The sequence below is a fragment of the Perca flavescens genome, chromosome 22, assembly GCF_004354835.1.
Source record: "Perca flavescens isolate YP-PL-M2 chromosome 22, PFLA_1.0, whole genome shotgun sequence".
Taxonomy (NCBI): domain Eukaryota; kingdom Metazoa; phylum Chordata; class Actinopteri; order Perciformes; family Percidae; genus Perca; species Perca flavescens.
Window position 1 is genome coordinate 8,198,458 of NC_041352.1, and position 15,648 is coordinate 8,214,105.

At 43.0% G+C, this 15,648-nt stretch overlaps 2 protein-coding genes across 4 annotated transcripts in view; both read left to right on the forward strand.

Annotated features, from left to right (window-relative positions):
* arhgap29a (Rho GTPase activating protein 29a) overlaps positions 1-7,521 on the forward strand; it is a 39,253-nt gene extending 31,732 nt beyond the window's left edge. For 2 of the 3 annotated variants that reach the window (XM_028569648.1, XM_028569651.1), the window contains 8 exons: positions 68-166; positions 544-707; positions 2,243-2,431; positions 2,991-3,128; positions 3,907-4,142; positions 4,832-5,132; positions 5,301-5,409; positions 5,600-7,521. In XM_028569648.1, the coding sequence (XP_028425449.1) occupies positions 68-166; positions 544-707; positions 2,243-2,431; positions 2,991-3,128; positions 3,907-4,142; positions 4,832-5,132; positions 5,301-5,409; positions 5,600-6,567 (2,204 nt within the window). In that variant the 3' untranslated portion in view covers positions 6,568-7,521. The remainder of the gene's footprint in view (positions 1-67; positions 167-543; positions 708-2,242; positions 2,432-2,990; positions 3,129-3,906; positions 4,143-4,831; positions 5,133-5,300; positions 5,410-5,599) is intronic. The other variant, XM_028569650.1, reaches the window with a different exon arrangement.
* A 1,010-nt stretch (positions 7,522-8,531) lies between these two features.
* Positions 8,532-15,648, forward strand: part of abca4a (ATP-binding cassette, sub-family A (ABC1), member 4a) — a 40,269-nt gene continuing 33,152 nt past the window's right edge. The window contains exons 1-5 of the mRNA XM_028569066.1: positions 8,532-8,597; positions 9,230-9,323; positions 9,454-9,595; positions 9,822-9,961; positions 15,243-15,370. Of these exons, the coding sequence (XP_028424867.1) occupies positions 8,532-8,597; positions 9,230-9,323; positions 9,454-9,595; positions 9,822-9,961; positions 15,243-15,370 (570 nt within the window). The remainder of the gene's footprint in view (positions 8,598-9,229; positions 9,324-9,453; positions 9,596-9,821; positions 9,962-15,242; positions 15,371-15,648) is intronic.

Sequence of the window (15,648 nt, forward strand, 5' to 3'; positions counted from 1 at the left end):
GGCCAGAATAGACTTACTAGGAATGTGGAGATGTGGACTTACTTGTGTGTCTACTACTACTGCTCAGGAGACTTCAAGAGGAGATTACCCAGAACCCCCTCCACCGGCACTATGTCGTCTGCTGATGACCTGGATGAGAGAGAGCCTCCTTCACCCTCTGATAATGGTGAGTCAAACTATAAACCACACTTTATCATAATTTTTTTTTTTCCTTCATGTTCTGGATATATTTTCATCTATGTGTTTGTGTGTTATTTCTTAATTATTCTTTTATTTACACTAAATATATTTCATTTTTCCCCCTAGCATTATTAACCCAGAAAGCTCAGTTCTTTTGAGATTGTCCAATGCATTTTATAGTGTACTACCTCGGATATATTTTATTTGTTAATATGTGTAATTGGTTTTCTTTTTTGCATGAAAATGACCATATTTCTCAGTGTGATTCAAATGTATTCCTACTGTAGATGCAAGTAGAAAAGAACATGGCTTCTACTGATGCTGCCTGTCCTTATTTCTTCTTTCTGTCCCTCCACTCTGCAGGTTTAAGTGAGATGATAATTGAAACGGCCAGCTCGCCCGGTCCCTTTAGAAACACCCAGATGTCCAAGGCTGCTCAAACCCACAAGCTGAGGAAGCTTAGAGCGCCATCCAAGTGTCGGGAGTGCGACAGCCTGGTGGTGTTCCATGGAGCAGAGTGTGAGGAGGTAACCTTGGTTTCTTTTCTTCTAAATTTTGTTTTAAAACTAATGGAACAAAACGGCAACCAGGAGCCTCTATTTGGACTTTCATTAAATGTAGTGAGGCCACAGCATTCAGAGTATTACAAGATGAAGATGGACATTGCCAAAGTTTTACAATGGCGTCTTTATCATGGTGAGCAAAAAATCTAAACAAAAACAGAAAAGAAAGGCCACCTCTTCCCTCATCAAAACTTTTTGTATAAAGGGAAAAGTTGAAATTGGCCACAGGCTCTCCTCAGAGACCAAATCCTCCAACTGCTCTCAGTCGGGGAACTGGCAGTGGAAACTGAAGAACTTCTGTTCGTCTTCCTAGAAGTCGCCTCCATCACCCTGTTTATTTTAGATCCAGTTTCTTTCCATATTTATGAGATGCACTGATAATACACAAGAGAAAAACAAAACGGTTACTGGGAATGTTTTCTTTTTGATTTTAAATTATGAAATGGTGGTAGACACCTTGACAAGACATAAGAATATAACTCTGCAGTTGTTTGGAATCGTTCCATGGCATTGGTTCAAGAGCTTACCAGACATGGAGTTTTCCTTCTCTGCTTTTTGGTCTTCATTTTAAGCAGTAGTTCACAGCCAAAACTACTTTTGAGTGTACGTCTTTGTGCCTGAACTGTAAAAAGCCTGAAATAGCTGGATTTGACTTGCTTTAGTAATAGAGATGTAGAAACGAGTGTCCATTGGTCCCTATCAACATGCAATGTCAACTAAACATTTTGAATGGGATATATTTTCATATATGTCATGTTTGTTTTTGTCTGTCGCTCGCATTTACAGTAAGTGTGTGTTTCCAGTATTGTTTGGATTGGTTGTGCAGGGTTTTCCCTAGCTTTGTGGAAGACTTAGTTACGTGTATTTGGCGGGTGGGTTTTAGGCCTCTAGAAAATGTGACGTCAAAAATGAAGAAGCAATTTCCACATACATTTTGTGTCTCTTTGTGGGCTTTTGCGTCTCTTTGGTCATTTTTGTTTTCTTTGGGGTTGTATTGGGTCTCTGTGGTCATTTGGCGTCGGTTTGTAGTCGTTTTTTGTCCATTTTTTTGTGGTAGTTTTGCATCTGTCTTTCACATCACTTTGGACCATTATCACCATATCTGAACCAAAACGTTGGAAAAGCTAGAGCACATAATAAATATTATATGAATAATAGTCAAAAATCTTAAAGACAAATTTACTAAAAAAAAAGTCCACTGAGGATGAACTACTATCATTAGATCATTAGCCTTTTAGTTACATTACATTATTTGGCTAAGGTGCTGCCCAAAACGGCTCAGGTGCTGCACCTAAACCTTATAATGGTGGGGGAAACCCTGCTGTTTATAACTAACTTAAGCTTTACCCTGGTGTTAGCCTATTGTTTTTGCCACTATAATGATCAATATGTTCACTTCCATCTCTTCTTTTTTTTAATCTCGGCCTTTTCGGCAGTGTCTTAAATTTTTTTTAAGTCTATCACTTTTATAACTGAGATACTTTTCAACATATTTTCAGTGTTCGTTGGCCTGCCATAAGAAGTGTCTGGAAACCCTGGCCATCCAGTGTGGCCATAAGAAGCTCCAGGGGAAGCTGCACCTCTTCGGCATTGACTTCACACAGGCAGCCAAGAACAGTCGGGACGGCATCCCCTTCATCATATGCAAGTGTACATCAGAAATCGAGAACCGAGCGCTCAACATTAAGGTACTTTCAGTCTAATATGAGAGAGATAAGAGTTCATGACAATGTTGCTCACGGTTTAAGTCCTGTTGTTAGGTCTTTGCTTGTTTAAACGTTTTCTACTTGGCTTTCCTAAAGATGATCTGATACTATGGGCCGGTAGAGGCTGCCAGTGTTGTCTGTGATTATTCTAGTGTTTCAAAATGAATGTTATTTTTCTGAGAAATAATGACGTACTATAATTCTTTAACCCACATTGGATTCTTTAACTTCAATTTCATTTGATTCATTATTTTTCTCGAACAATCAACACTGTTGCAAAAGAAACCAAACAAATTAAAACCACAAAATGAAAACGCAATCAGAATTTACCAAAGACCAAAAAAAATAAAAAAAGGATAAGTTCGAGAAGGAGCACAGTGCATGGGTTTCCTCTAAATGCATATACTGTATGATGTTTATGTTACTTTGATGTATCCTGTTAACATTCTGCAGTGGTGATAACCCAGTTTTGCCATGGTGATCCTGAAAATTGCATCTGATTTTCCCTGTGTTGAATGCATTTTGTTTTTGTGCTGCGAAGGGTATCTACCGCGTGAATGGTGCCAAGTCTCGGGTGGAGAAGCTTTGCCAGGCTTTTGAGAATGGGAAGGACCTGGTGGAGCTCTCCGAGCTTTATCCCCACGACATTAGCAACGTACTCAAACTCTACCTGAGACAGGTGAGCTGCTTTTTGAAAGCATTAGAATAGAGGTATTGGTATACTGTAAATGTACTTACAGCAGCAAAGAGGGTCATCTAAATAAAGGTCTCTGGGATTGCTCCGTTGCCGGTGGAAATTCCGCCGGATGTCCCTCTTTTCAGCCAGATATCCGTTACCTTCTGCTTTCTTTGTGTTGGAATTCTAAACTCCGGTTGTTTTCTGAGGACTAGGGTTAACTGCTCCTCAGATCTCTGCAAGGTAAATCCAGACAGCTAGCTAGACTATCTGTCCAATCTGAGTTTTCTGTTGCACAACTAAAACAACTTTTGAGTGTACACACGTTCCACCAGAACAAGTTTCTTCCTGCGGCTATTTTGCAGAGGCACTGTCGCTCCGCCCGGCGCTTAGCACCGTCCCAACACGGTTGTGATTGGGTTAAATGCCAATAAACCAGAACACGTTTTTCTCCATCCCAGAATGCTGTGTGGACTCTCCTCCGCAGAGCTGTGGAGGAAGGTCTGGCAAAGCGAGACAACCTTAATTAGACATGAGATGGTTAAAAGTGTGCTCTACTGAAGAAAAAAAACAACAAAAAAAACACTGCAGTGGTATTTATTTGTCTTTGTTTATTTTTGGGACATAACTCCCACCTCTCATCCCCCTATTGCTTATCTAATTTCTAATTCTGTCCCACTTGTCTATTTACTTACATATTTCAGTTGTCTCTGTTTATTATTAACTTCCTTGTTTCATTTGTTTTTCTGCTTCTTTGTTCCCCTCATACTTTCCTCTGCAGCTTCCAGAGCCACTCATCCTGTTCCGCTACTATAATGACTTTATCGGTTTGGCCAAAGAAAGCCAGAGTATCATTGTGGAGGAGCTGGAGGCGTTGCGGCTCAGTCCCAACCCAGTGGCCCCGGCCCAGGTCAGCGTGGATCTCAACCGGGTCCTCTTCAAGATCAAGGACCTGCTGAGGCAGCTGCCACCAGCCCATTACAAGACCCTGCAGTTCCTCATAGAGCATCTGCACCGGTACTGCGGCCTCACTTAAATATCCCAAACACATTTCTGCTGAGTGCATTATTGAAATGGTCCTTTTACAATGTGGATGTGAATCTTATTCTTAGAAATCTCAATATGTAGTAAGCCATTCAGTAGAAGAAAGATGGCTTTAAATAGGTCTGGATCAGTGGTGGAAGAAGTATTCAGATCCTTTACTTAAGTAAAAGTACTAATACCACACAGTAAAAAAAAATACTGTTACAAGTAAACAAGTCCTGCATTGAAAATGTTACTTAAGTTAAAGTATGTAAGTGTCATCAGGAAAATGTATTTAAAGTATAAAAAGTAAAAGTACTCAATGCAGAAAAAAATCTTAAACATTTAAAAAACTGGAAACGATCAAAACAGTTGTCAATCAACCGAATGTTTAATGGTCTAATCATTTCAGCTGGACTTGTAGGCCGTTACACTGTTGGGTAGTTTAATTTGTAATAAAACATCGTATTTTATAAACTACATCATAATTGTAAAGTAACTGAAGCTGTCCCATTAATGTAGAGTAGAAGTAGAAAGTGGCATGAAAAAGTAAAGTAAGTACCTCAAATTAGTACTTAAGTACAGTACTTGAGTAAATGCACTCAGTTACATTCCACCACTGGTCAGGATTATTATTATTTTTTTTTTTTAAATGTATAAGTAATAATCCATCGTCTCTCCAGGGTGACCGAGCAATCCGAGGAGAATAAGATGACAGCCAGCAACCTGGGTATCATCTTTGGCCCGACACTGATCAAACCAAGGCAGGCGGACGCCGAAGTTTCCCTCTCCTCTCTGGTGGATTACCCGTATCAGGCTCTCGTTGTCGAGCTCCTGATCAGACACTACCAGATGATCTTTGACACCCCCCTCAGCCCCCTGAGCCACACCTCGCCTACAGAGATGGACGCCCAACCCCGCCTCGGCCACCACGAGAAGGAGCAGCTGAGCCGACACTCCAAGTCGCTGGGAGACATTAAGGAGGTAATTAGTTTTCATGCTAAAAATGAGATTGTGTTCATATAATGGTATGGCATGTCGCAAGATTTAACATCAATATTCTACACGGCACATTTGTCCATTTGTCTTTTAACATTAAATGGTAGATTGACGCTTTGTTTTCTGTTATTTGTTTCCGTCTTGCTATTACAGCAGAGCTCTAAGGTGTATAAGAGGCATTCCTCCATAATTCCTTCTTCCCACTTATTGGCTGAGGTTCATGAGACCGTGCCAAGCCTTGATGGAAGCGACTTTGAACCCGGTTAGTATTGTTACAAAGCTAGTTAATCAATAGAAAGCATTAGTATTACGTAGGCCAATATTATACCAAAAGTTCATTTTCTTTCTGGCTGCTGGATGTTCTTATTAAAAGATTATAACCGTTTCTAAAGTCCATATCATTTCACTTGGTATGTTATAGTTTAAACTCTTGTTTATCTCTCTTATTAAAGTTGATGTAGTGGATTTTGAGGCCTTCAATGGGGATTTGTCATCAAGCGTCCATGAAGTCCCTAAACCTGGCGACAGAGGCCTCTGTCGGTCTCAGCATATCGCCGTCGCCAGGGTCCAGCTTCGACACCCTCGCAACAAACTCTCCTCCCGGCCAGTGAGCGTGCCTGCTGAGCGAATACTCAACCGAGGCCGAGTAGACGAGAACAACACGCGGAACAGCACTGACCAAGATGACAAGAAAGGAGGTGGTTGCGACCAGTCCATTGAAGAGGTGGACGAAACCGAGAACACAAAGTTCCGAGCGGGCACGCATTACCGGAGTACATTTATTGACACCCAGACGTTACGCAGAACTTGGGACAAACAGTACAAGCATGAGGTTGCTTCCAGAACTGTCAGAATAGTGGCCAGTTTGCCCGCAGAGAGTACAGCCGTGGATGCCAGCAACCTATCCGCTTCGGTGCCCATATCCTCCTCATCATCTTTCTCCCTTGAATCTACTGGGAGCACTATTAGCACCATCTTCCCTAACAGACCTTACACTGTCGCAGTGCGACCTAACAGGACTTTAAGAAGGGAGGACAATGTAACAAAGTACAGCCCTGTCACAACAGCTTTCAGGGCTCCCAGAACTCTGCGGCCTCCCCCAGGGACCTTCTACAAGCCCCCGTCAGGGAGCAAAGCTAAAGAGCCACAGCAATGTGCATTAGCTAACAGCGCAGAAGAAGAAGATGAGGAGGAAGAGGAGGAGGAGGAGGAGGAGGAGGAGGAGGAGTTGGGCATTGAGATAGAGGTGTCGGTTGATGAGCCTCTTGAGGAAGACAATGAGGCCGAGCAGGCAGCCATGTCTCAGTCTCCCAGCTCCAGCCCTGAGGCGCTGGGCCCAAGCCTGGCCAAACCTGTGTACCAGAGACTCAGACCCAGACGCCTCCAAGAGGTGGAACACCGAGAGGCTCATTTTGTGTGATCATCTGAGAGTCATCAGATCTAACACAATAAAAAAACAGTGCTCGAATGTGAACAATGTGTGCCGTATTCTATTAGACAAAAGAATAAGAAACCTCTGCAAAGACAATTTCCAGATGTATTATGAATGTGGGCACAGTGTGGACAATGAAATGTACCTTTAGTCCTCAAAAGACGAACGAGATGCACTTAAAATGCTGTATATTTTTTAACAGGATTCACCAATATTTCATTTACCAATCACTTGCTCAGTACACTCTGGCACCTGGTCAGAATATTTATAATTATAATTTTTTTTAAACTGTGCAATTACATTTTTATTTGAATATTTTGTACCAAGTTCTTACAGGCTCACTATGTATGTTTATATACCAAAAAACCTATGTTTGAATCGTTACAATGGTGCACAATAAGTTTGGTGCACTTATTAGTACTCGTGTTTCTACCTACTGTAAGTCAGAATGTTTTAAACTGTTACGTTTTATAATTAATAATTTTTCTAATAACCTGTGTAAAAAGCAATATAATGACCTTTTGTTACATGCTGTACTGGGTATCTGCATTGACATTTGGTAATGTTATGAAGCACCAGTTGCAAAGGGTATACATCCACTTGTTTTTATACTGTTGAACTTGTATGGTGTCAACTTACACTGAACTGAAAAGTTTTTAGAAATGCCACTGGATTGTATAATGGCATTATCTTTCTCATTACCATATAACATTTACATTTCTTAATAGCCAAAGCTGTTTTTTCTTTTTACAACTGCATTAGTTTTTATCCATAACCTAAACCTTACAAGTTCTTTGTAAGTAATAGGAAGTGCATCATTTATTTAAATGGTATCTGTTTTTCATGGTAACGTACAAGGTTGACAGAATGTTCAGTGTAAAGAAACCGGTACATGAAAACAAACACCCTTTTGTAACTTATTAAAATATATCTGACAACTTCCGTGATGATTCCATGATGGTCTGTTTTTTTTTTTTTTTTTTTTTTTCAGAACTTTGAAAATTGCAGCAACTTTATTTAACAAGGAATAATTATTCCCATGATTACTAGTTAGTATTAGTAAATTATGCAATCTTATTGTTTAACAAGGAAAGCTGTAATACACTAAGCTAATTGACAATACCGGCGTGGTGGCTCTGTGAATGTACGCTAATATTCAATTGTAATTCAGTGTAGCATATGTATTGTTTACCAGTTGTAGGATTATAACGTTAGGATTACACAGAATAATATAGGCCAGGTGGTTAGGTCATATAGGCCTCTCCTGATGGCTGAAAGCATTGGCACTGAGGAGATTAAATCAATCTGCTTATTCACAAGCTCTGGATTCTAGCTGTGTTAGCAAACCCAGGGAGCACTCGGGAGAATATGTGCTGGTATGCTTCATGTATTTGGTATCGCTCTACAGTGCAAGCGTTCTTCTGAGGTAAGTGATGTGTCATTTTGGACTATAGCCATGCTTTGGAGTTTAGTCAATGTGTGTGTCAATATAAGTAGAGATGTGGTAGCCATAAAAAATGCACAACGGTTGTGACTGACCGAGATTAAAGTTAATTTTGTTACATGCACAGGGAATGTGCGATATTCTGTTTTTCCTTGTTTACTGCAATCATGTTTACCTTAAACATGATTAGTACTGAGAAAATGTTTGGAGACCGTGGAAAGGTCTCTACTTGTTATGCTGACCGTGTGAAGTGTCTTGAGCTCATTAACCTCATTACAGAGCTATTGCTAGCCTTCACATGGAGTACTCACAGGATGAATGGATGCACACTTCTACAGTTAGACACAGGAGTTCATTCGCCAATTTAGCTTTCCCAATGATCTTTTAAAGTCAATGTTTTTATGTAAAACATGAGGTAGCTTTATTTAGCTCATAGGAGTATTGTGGACTGCTTTAATACAGGTTTGTTGGCTGGTGCCAGCCCCTACGGGGGTGAAAAAAAGGCGCCATGGGGGCAGGAAGACAGGTCAAACTCCTGCTGTGGAAGAACTGGACCATCCGCAGGAGGCAGAGGGTAATATCCTCTCATCCATTAATTACACACTACTGCCATCCCTGTGAAAGTTACAGTTAGCTAAAATACCTTCACGTGTCATTCTTTGCAGATGATACCAACTAATTTACTGAAAAGGCTTTTTTTGGGTTTAAAACATGGTACTGGGATCAACTGCACTATGTGTATGTTATGGAATAATGCAAAAGCACTATAATGTAGGAAAAAAAGTCTTAGTTAGATTTTAAAGTAAACTAATAGAATCTCTCTTTAATGCATAAAACCGGACATTAGCAATGTTGATGACTTGCAAAATTGAATGAAGTCAAAGATCAGATTCCATTCCAAACATACAGAATATTCTGGTAAGATTCATCAAGAAACTGTCAGATGATTTTGAAAGCTTTATTGCAGCTACTCAACTAAATTGATCATATCCTTTTTGGCTATAACATACAGATCAAATGGGAGATTCATTATCGATTGAGAACATAGTGCTGGGGCATTGTTGGCCTATTGCACAAGTTTGCCAATCATCAAACCATAGGCCTACGTACTGTATATGCATTGACATCTGAATGACTCATCCAATGCACTTAAACAACATTTAGAATAAAATGCAAATTTACAAAGTTTGTATTGTCATAAACCAGGTGCGTTTCCTAATGGAGATCATGTGGCCTATTATGCTGTTCATGGGGCTAGTGTGGCTAAGAAGAGTGAATCCACTTTACCGTCAACATGAATGTAAGCAAGCAAACTTTACCAGAAAATATCAAAGATTTCAATCCACAGAGAGAAATATGATGTATTTTTCATAAATATTCATAAATGACTTGTAAACCACTGAAGGCCAACAGTATCTTTTCTACCTCAGGCCACTTCCCAAACAAGGCCATGCCCTCCACAGGGGTCCTGCCATGGATCCAGGGAATCTTCTGTAATGCCAACAACCCTTGTTTTCAATACCCCACCCGTGGTGAATCTCCCGGCCTGGTGTCCAACTACAACAACTCCATGTAAGCATCACCCTGGGCTGGTAGAGGGAGGTCTTTTTAAGCCAGAGGTGTTGAATTCCTATGAAACATTTAATGTGAGATAAGAGGGGGCAGAATTATGTAATGGTGCCAAAGAGCCATTTAAATGTCCCTGGATTACTTGTTTCAAAGCCTCTTTGTGTGCTTACAATCATATGTGAATGTATATGCTGCATATGTGTGATTTGTTATTGACCTCGCTGCTCAGATTGGCTCGGTTCTACACGGATGCCCAGGAGCTTCTTTTCAGTGACTCACAGTTTCTGAAGCTTGATCGCCTCTGGAGAGAACTGAATGCTATGAGTAACTTCATGGACACCCTGCGCACGCATCCTGAACAGGTCTCAGGTCAGTGCTCCAGACTTTCAGCAACGTACGTATGTAGAGGCAAACCCAACATCAGCCTGGGTTTTCTGGTTAGTTGTTTCACTGGAGCAGATGTTAGTGGCAGAATACGATTGTCCTTTGGGATTTACCATCAAGGGTTTTCATTTGGAAGTTTCTATTAATCTTGATATACAGCATGACCACATTTAGCAATGCAAGCTATTCTCAGTGTCCCGCTCCTGGAAGAACATACAAAGAGTTTGGTTCTAGGTGCTTACGCCTTTTCTCTTTCTATTTATTTTGCTGTTGTATTTTGATGGATATTCTAAAAACATATAGGGGTTTTGGTGTGCTAATCGCAAGGGTAATGGACAATAAATGTCAAGTCATTATTTATTAAACTTGGACCCTGAACCCTCATCTGGTCAAAAATCATGTCAGCCTACCAGGATTACAACACATGGGTTTAAAAAAGGACCATGACGTAAGCTGCTTACTTTCACCACCAACATGTTATTTATTTGGTGGGAAAGCAATTCACGTGCCCTCCATCCATCCTCCTTTCTCCATGAGAACATAGAAGCACTTATTCCATCTCAAGGGACACCATGCAAACAATTCTCTTTTCATGTCAACATATATGTGCTTACAGTCTATACAGCATGTTCCCCGCAAAATAAACCTTTATAATGGGAGAGGAATGAGGCTGAGTGCATTCCAGCCTGTGAATGGTTACGGCTGCTACTCTAGTGGAGAATTATGTAGATGGACTAACAGAGCTAACAGAGATATGGATCCACATTCGACATGTGAGGCCCGGGAAAGAAAATTGAATCATGTTGACAACCAAGTTATGTAATTGTAAATGACTTACACAGAAAATGTTTGAGTGGATGTGTGCATTTCATGTGCAAGGCCCTTGATTATGAGAAAGTGTGTGTGTGTGTGTGTGTGTGTGTGTGTGTGTGTGTGTGTGTGTGTGTGTGTGTGTGTGTGTGTGTGTGTGTGTGTGTGTGTGTGTGTGTGTGTGTGTGTGTGTGTGTGTCCAATATATGTGTGCATGCACCTGTGTCCATGGGTCTATAGGTGTATATGCCCCATAATTATATAGCCCAAAAGAAAGTTCCTTTCAGCACAACACCGCGGCCAGCCAGACTCGGACGCCTGGGGCGATATGGTCTGTTTCCCCGACGGAACATAAAGCTTTCTGTTATTGCCGTTAGCATCGTTATCACCCGGCGCTGGAGTTTGTGCTGGCAGGGTTCGGATTGTTGTAAGTTATAGCATAATAATGGCAGGCTGCTGGCTAACTGTGGATGTGTCGTGTCCCCGGGGCTGTTGTCCGGTCTCATCCCAAGTGAAGTCCCTTAGCGGCGGGCAGTGAGGCAGAAAAACCAGGGTGGGATAGACAGCTAACGTTAACGCTAGCTGGCGAACTTACTGGTGGCTAAGCCCAGTGCTGTTTAACATTAACTTTACCTTGATCAAAACAAATATACCTAAAATAACTTGACATTAGCGTGTTGAGCGATGTTGTAACCTTATAGCGTTCCCCACCAAGCATTAGCATGAACTACATGTCAACATAGCACATAACATTTTAAAAGCTGGATCGATCGATATTGAAGTGTATCAATAAATAAGGTCTCTGTTGTATTACTGTGTTGTAAGTGGCATGTAATCACTGACAAAAGTATGCTGTGTGGCAGAAAGCAAGATGTATTACGGTGACAGAGTATTATTCTTTCTGTGAGATTGTATGATTAACAAATACTTTCGACACTCAGCCCACAGCATCGATCACTGCCAAGAGTTCCCTGCGAGTGACGCAGTAGCTCCTCTCTGGCATATCAAGGGAGCAACTGTGGTAAGCAACAACACGCTCGCCCTCTGGGGTCAGCTGCGAGAGTACGGCGCCAAGACCTGTGTTGCTGGCGTCTGTGTCAAGGATAAACGGCAGCTCAGGGTTAGGTGCAACCAGCACCGGGTCCTTGCATAAGACCTGTTTTAGCTGGTGGAAGGCAGCTTCCTGGTCATGTCCCCACTCATAGGGAACATCTTTGCGCAGTAAGTTGAACATGGGCGCAGCCACCGTAGAGAATCCAGCCACAAACCGTCTGTAGTAGGAAGCCAATCCCAAGAAGGATCTCAGTTGCTGGACATCAGTGGGGGTGGGCCAATCCCGGACAGCTGCTACCTTGTCTGGTTCTGTCATGATGCCAGCTTCACTTACTTTATGACCCAAGAAGGATACCTCCCGCCGCAGGAAGCAGCACTTCCCGGGATGAAGCTTCAGGCCTGCAATCTTGATCCGCTCCAGTACTTCTCTCAGGTTCTCAAGTGCTGAGTCAAAACTGGGCCCATGGACAAGGAGATTATCGAGGTAGACTAGGCAGCGCTCGGGGGGGACACCCACAAGGACCTTTTCCATCAGCCTCTCAAATGTTGCGGGGGCGTTGCACAGTCTGAACGGCATGGTGGTGAACCGCCACAGGCCCCGCCCCATGGTAAAGGCGGTCTTGGCTTTGTCTTCTGGAGCCATAGCCACCTGCCAATATCCGCTCCGGAGGTCCAATGAGGAAAACCAGGCTGAGCCGGCCACATAGTCGATGAGGAAAACCAGGCTGAGCCGGCCAAATAGTCGAGGAACTCATCTATCCGCGGCAGTGGATAAGAGTCTTTCACTGTCTTGTCGTTTAATGGTCGGAAGTCGACACAAAACCTCCACTTTCCATCCTTCCTAGGAGCCATAACGACCGATGACACCCATGGACTTTCGGAGGGCTCAATAATGCCAGCATCCTTCATTTCTTGTAGCATCTGGTTCGCAGCAGCTTGACGGGAATATGGGAGGTGCCTAGGCCGCTGGCGGATTGGCCGTGCATCCCCAGTATTGATGGAGTGCTGAACCAAGTGGGTGAGCCCCACATCGTTGGGGTTGGTGGAAAAACTGTGTCGATACTCATGCAGGAGGTTCCAGAGCCTATTCTGCTGCTCGGAGCTCAGACCTGCACGATTTTTCTCCCACAGGTCCTTGACGGTTGCACTGGCTGCTGTCTCTTTCTCAGAAATGGGGGCTACACTTGCGGTCTGGATAACTGCAGGTAATGGTGGATGGTTGTCCGATGGGACAAGGGCTGTGGGGCTGTCAGCAGTTAGTGGACAAGGGCTTTTTGCCGAAGGGACCTTCCCCCGAGAAGAGTCTGGAGAATGGGACAGTTCTCCTTGTTCCTCATCGTCCTTAACTAAATAACTAGTCATTTTGGGGATGTGAGGGTCACTCAGGAAGGGAATAGATACCCCATCAGGGAACATAATTGTCCGTGTTTGGAAGTCCACAAAGCCCTTGCTTCACACAGGAAATCCAGTCCAAGTATACAACTCTCGGTTACTTCAGGGACCCAGACTGGTTGGCAGGTGGAATAAGCCCCCACTTGGATCTAAGTTTCACACCGTCCTAGCATGGGGGCTTTTCCCCCTGTGACTGGGGTGAGTGGGACATCGGTGGCTTGGGGTAAAGTTCCAGCTGGCAGGAGATCAGGGTGAAGGAGAGTTGCGGTTGAGCCGGAGTCGAGCAGGGCGTTGGTCAATTGGCCATTGACCAATATCGGTACTCGGCAGCTATCATTGTTTGAGGCCTTTTGCGTGCTAAGGGCATGAGTGACAGGGAGGCGGAGCGCTTTTACCGCAGAATGATTGTCACAACCTCTGGGGAGCAAAGGTTGGCTCGGGTTGCTCCCCTCTACACCGAGCCTTGAGCGTTTCCCGATGCCGGCACACCCAAAGCAGAATTGAGAACAGGACAGAAGCGCCATGTGTGACCCCCCTGATTGCACCTCCAGCAGATTTGCCTCTGTCGATCTTCAGGTGAAGGGGAAGGACGTCCGGGGCCCGTCGGCAGAGAGGTTGGTCCAATCTGCGGAGAAGCTTGACTCTTGGGCCTTGTTGACAACTGTCCGGGTAGGTTATCGAAACCTTCTATGAGGATGTCTTCCACCGCTAGTGCTTTCTCTAGAGCTGCTTCCAGGGTCTGTGGGTCAGCAAGCCGGACTTGTTGGCGCAATGGAAGGGGTAGGAGGCCACGAATGAATGCTTCCTTAGTTAGCACCAAGTGTGTTTCATCGTCAAACTCAGGGAATCCTCTTTGAGCGAGGTAGCGCAGCTCCGCTGCAAACACTCCTAGCTTTTCTCCAGGTGCCCGCATGTTTCTTATTAGCGTTAGCCTGATAAGCGTTAGCATGAGCCTCTGACTCCTGAGGTTTAGTCACAGAGCTTTCCAGGAAAAGTCCGAAAGCACGTTCCATTGCAAGGCTCATCCTTTGCATAAAGCCCTCCTCTATTCTAGCTGTAATGTCTTTCTCTAACTCTGTGATAAAACTTGGTTGGCCATCCATTTTACCGCCTCCTCACCAACCTGACCAATCAGCTGAAATAGGGCAACATCTTCCTCCAATGAACCCTCGTCCATACAAGAATCAAAGTGTACATGTGACTTTTGTGTCAGTGATCAGTGCGTCACAAATGTTCACTTGGTGTGCGTAACCTCGCTACAAAAACAAGAAGTTACCATCAACAGAGAAGTTGATTTTGTCAGTTGGCTAACTGGTCTGTTAGATATGACACACCAGCTCTTTGCTTGGCACAGCAAACTTTATTCATGCATAGACACGCCACAATAATGAGACAGTGTAGAGGTGGAATGTCTTCATACTGTGTTCCTATCCTTGTAATGCAACAGATTTGTCACAACTTGCCCAAAATATGTGCAACGAAATATCCAGATTTCTTCTACTGCCTGACAATAGAGTGTGACAATAAAGTGTACTTTTGTGGAGCACAGACAACAAGAGTCTGGGTAAATTCTCATTTTGGTGACCGTATGTGGTCTCCTGTTGTTCTGATGTACACAATCATTCAAGTGTAGGGTTCCTACGCAACCGGTAGGAATCAGACCGGATTAGAACGAAAATTTTGGTTCCACTTAATGTGTCGACTGAAATATTTTCCCTCCGTTGCTCCAAAACGGATGTAAAAATATCGCACTTTCTCTGTAGTCTGCCGTTAGCTAGCTACCGTAAATGTAGGCTACTTTTAAAATGCCATATTTTCCCTCTGGGCTCACCAAAACGGACGTAAAAGCATATTAACCATTCACTTTTCAGTTTTTCAAGAATCGGTTTAGGAATCGGAATCGTTTTAAAAGTACCGGTTCGGCATCAGAATCGTAAAAATCCAAACAATACCCAACCCTATTCAAGTGCCATTTTTTTGTTACACAAACCATCTCTGTCTCTCAATGTAGGCCGAGGAGTAAAGGTGGAGGCTATCCTTAAGGACGATGAGACTGTGACATCATTCCTGCTGAGAGACATTCCTCTGACAGAGTCTGTGGTGTATCAGCTAGTCAATGCCCAAATCAGGCCTGAACAGGTACACACACGCTTACACACACACAATAGGGTTGAATAAGGATAAAATGTGTCATTAACTGAATCATTGCTTTCTTGACAGGATGTGTACAAGTACAAATGAGTCGTTTACTTTGAATGAGCTTTGAAAGATGGTATTCACATCTGTAGTTTCACAATTAATTCCACTTCATTGTACATGTCATCCATTCATCAATCCCCTATAGTCTCTTTTCATTCTCGGGGGGCTCCTATCCCAGCATGCATTGCTGGACAGCTCAATTTATTCACAAGCAAATA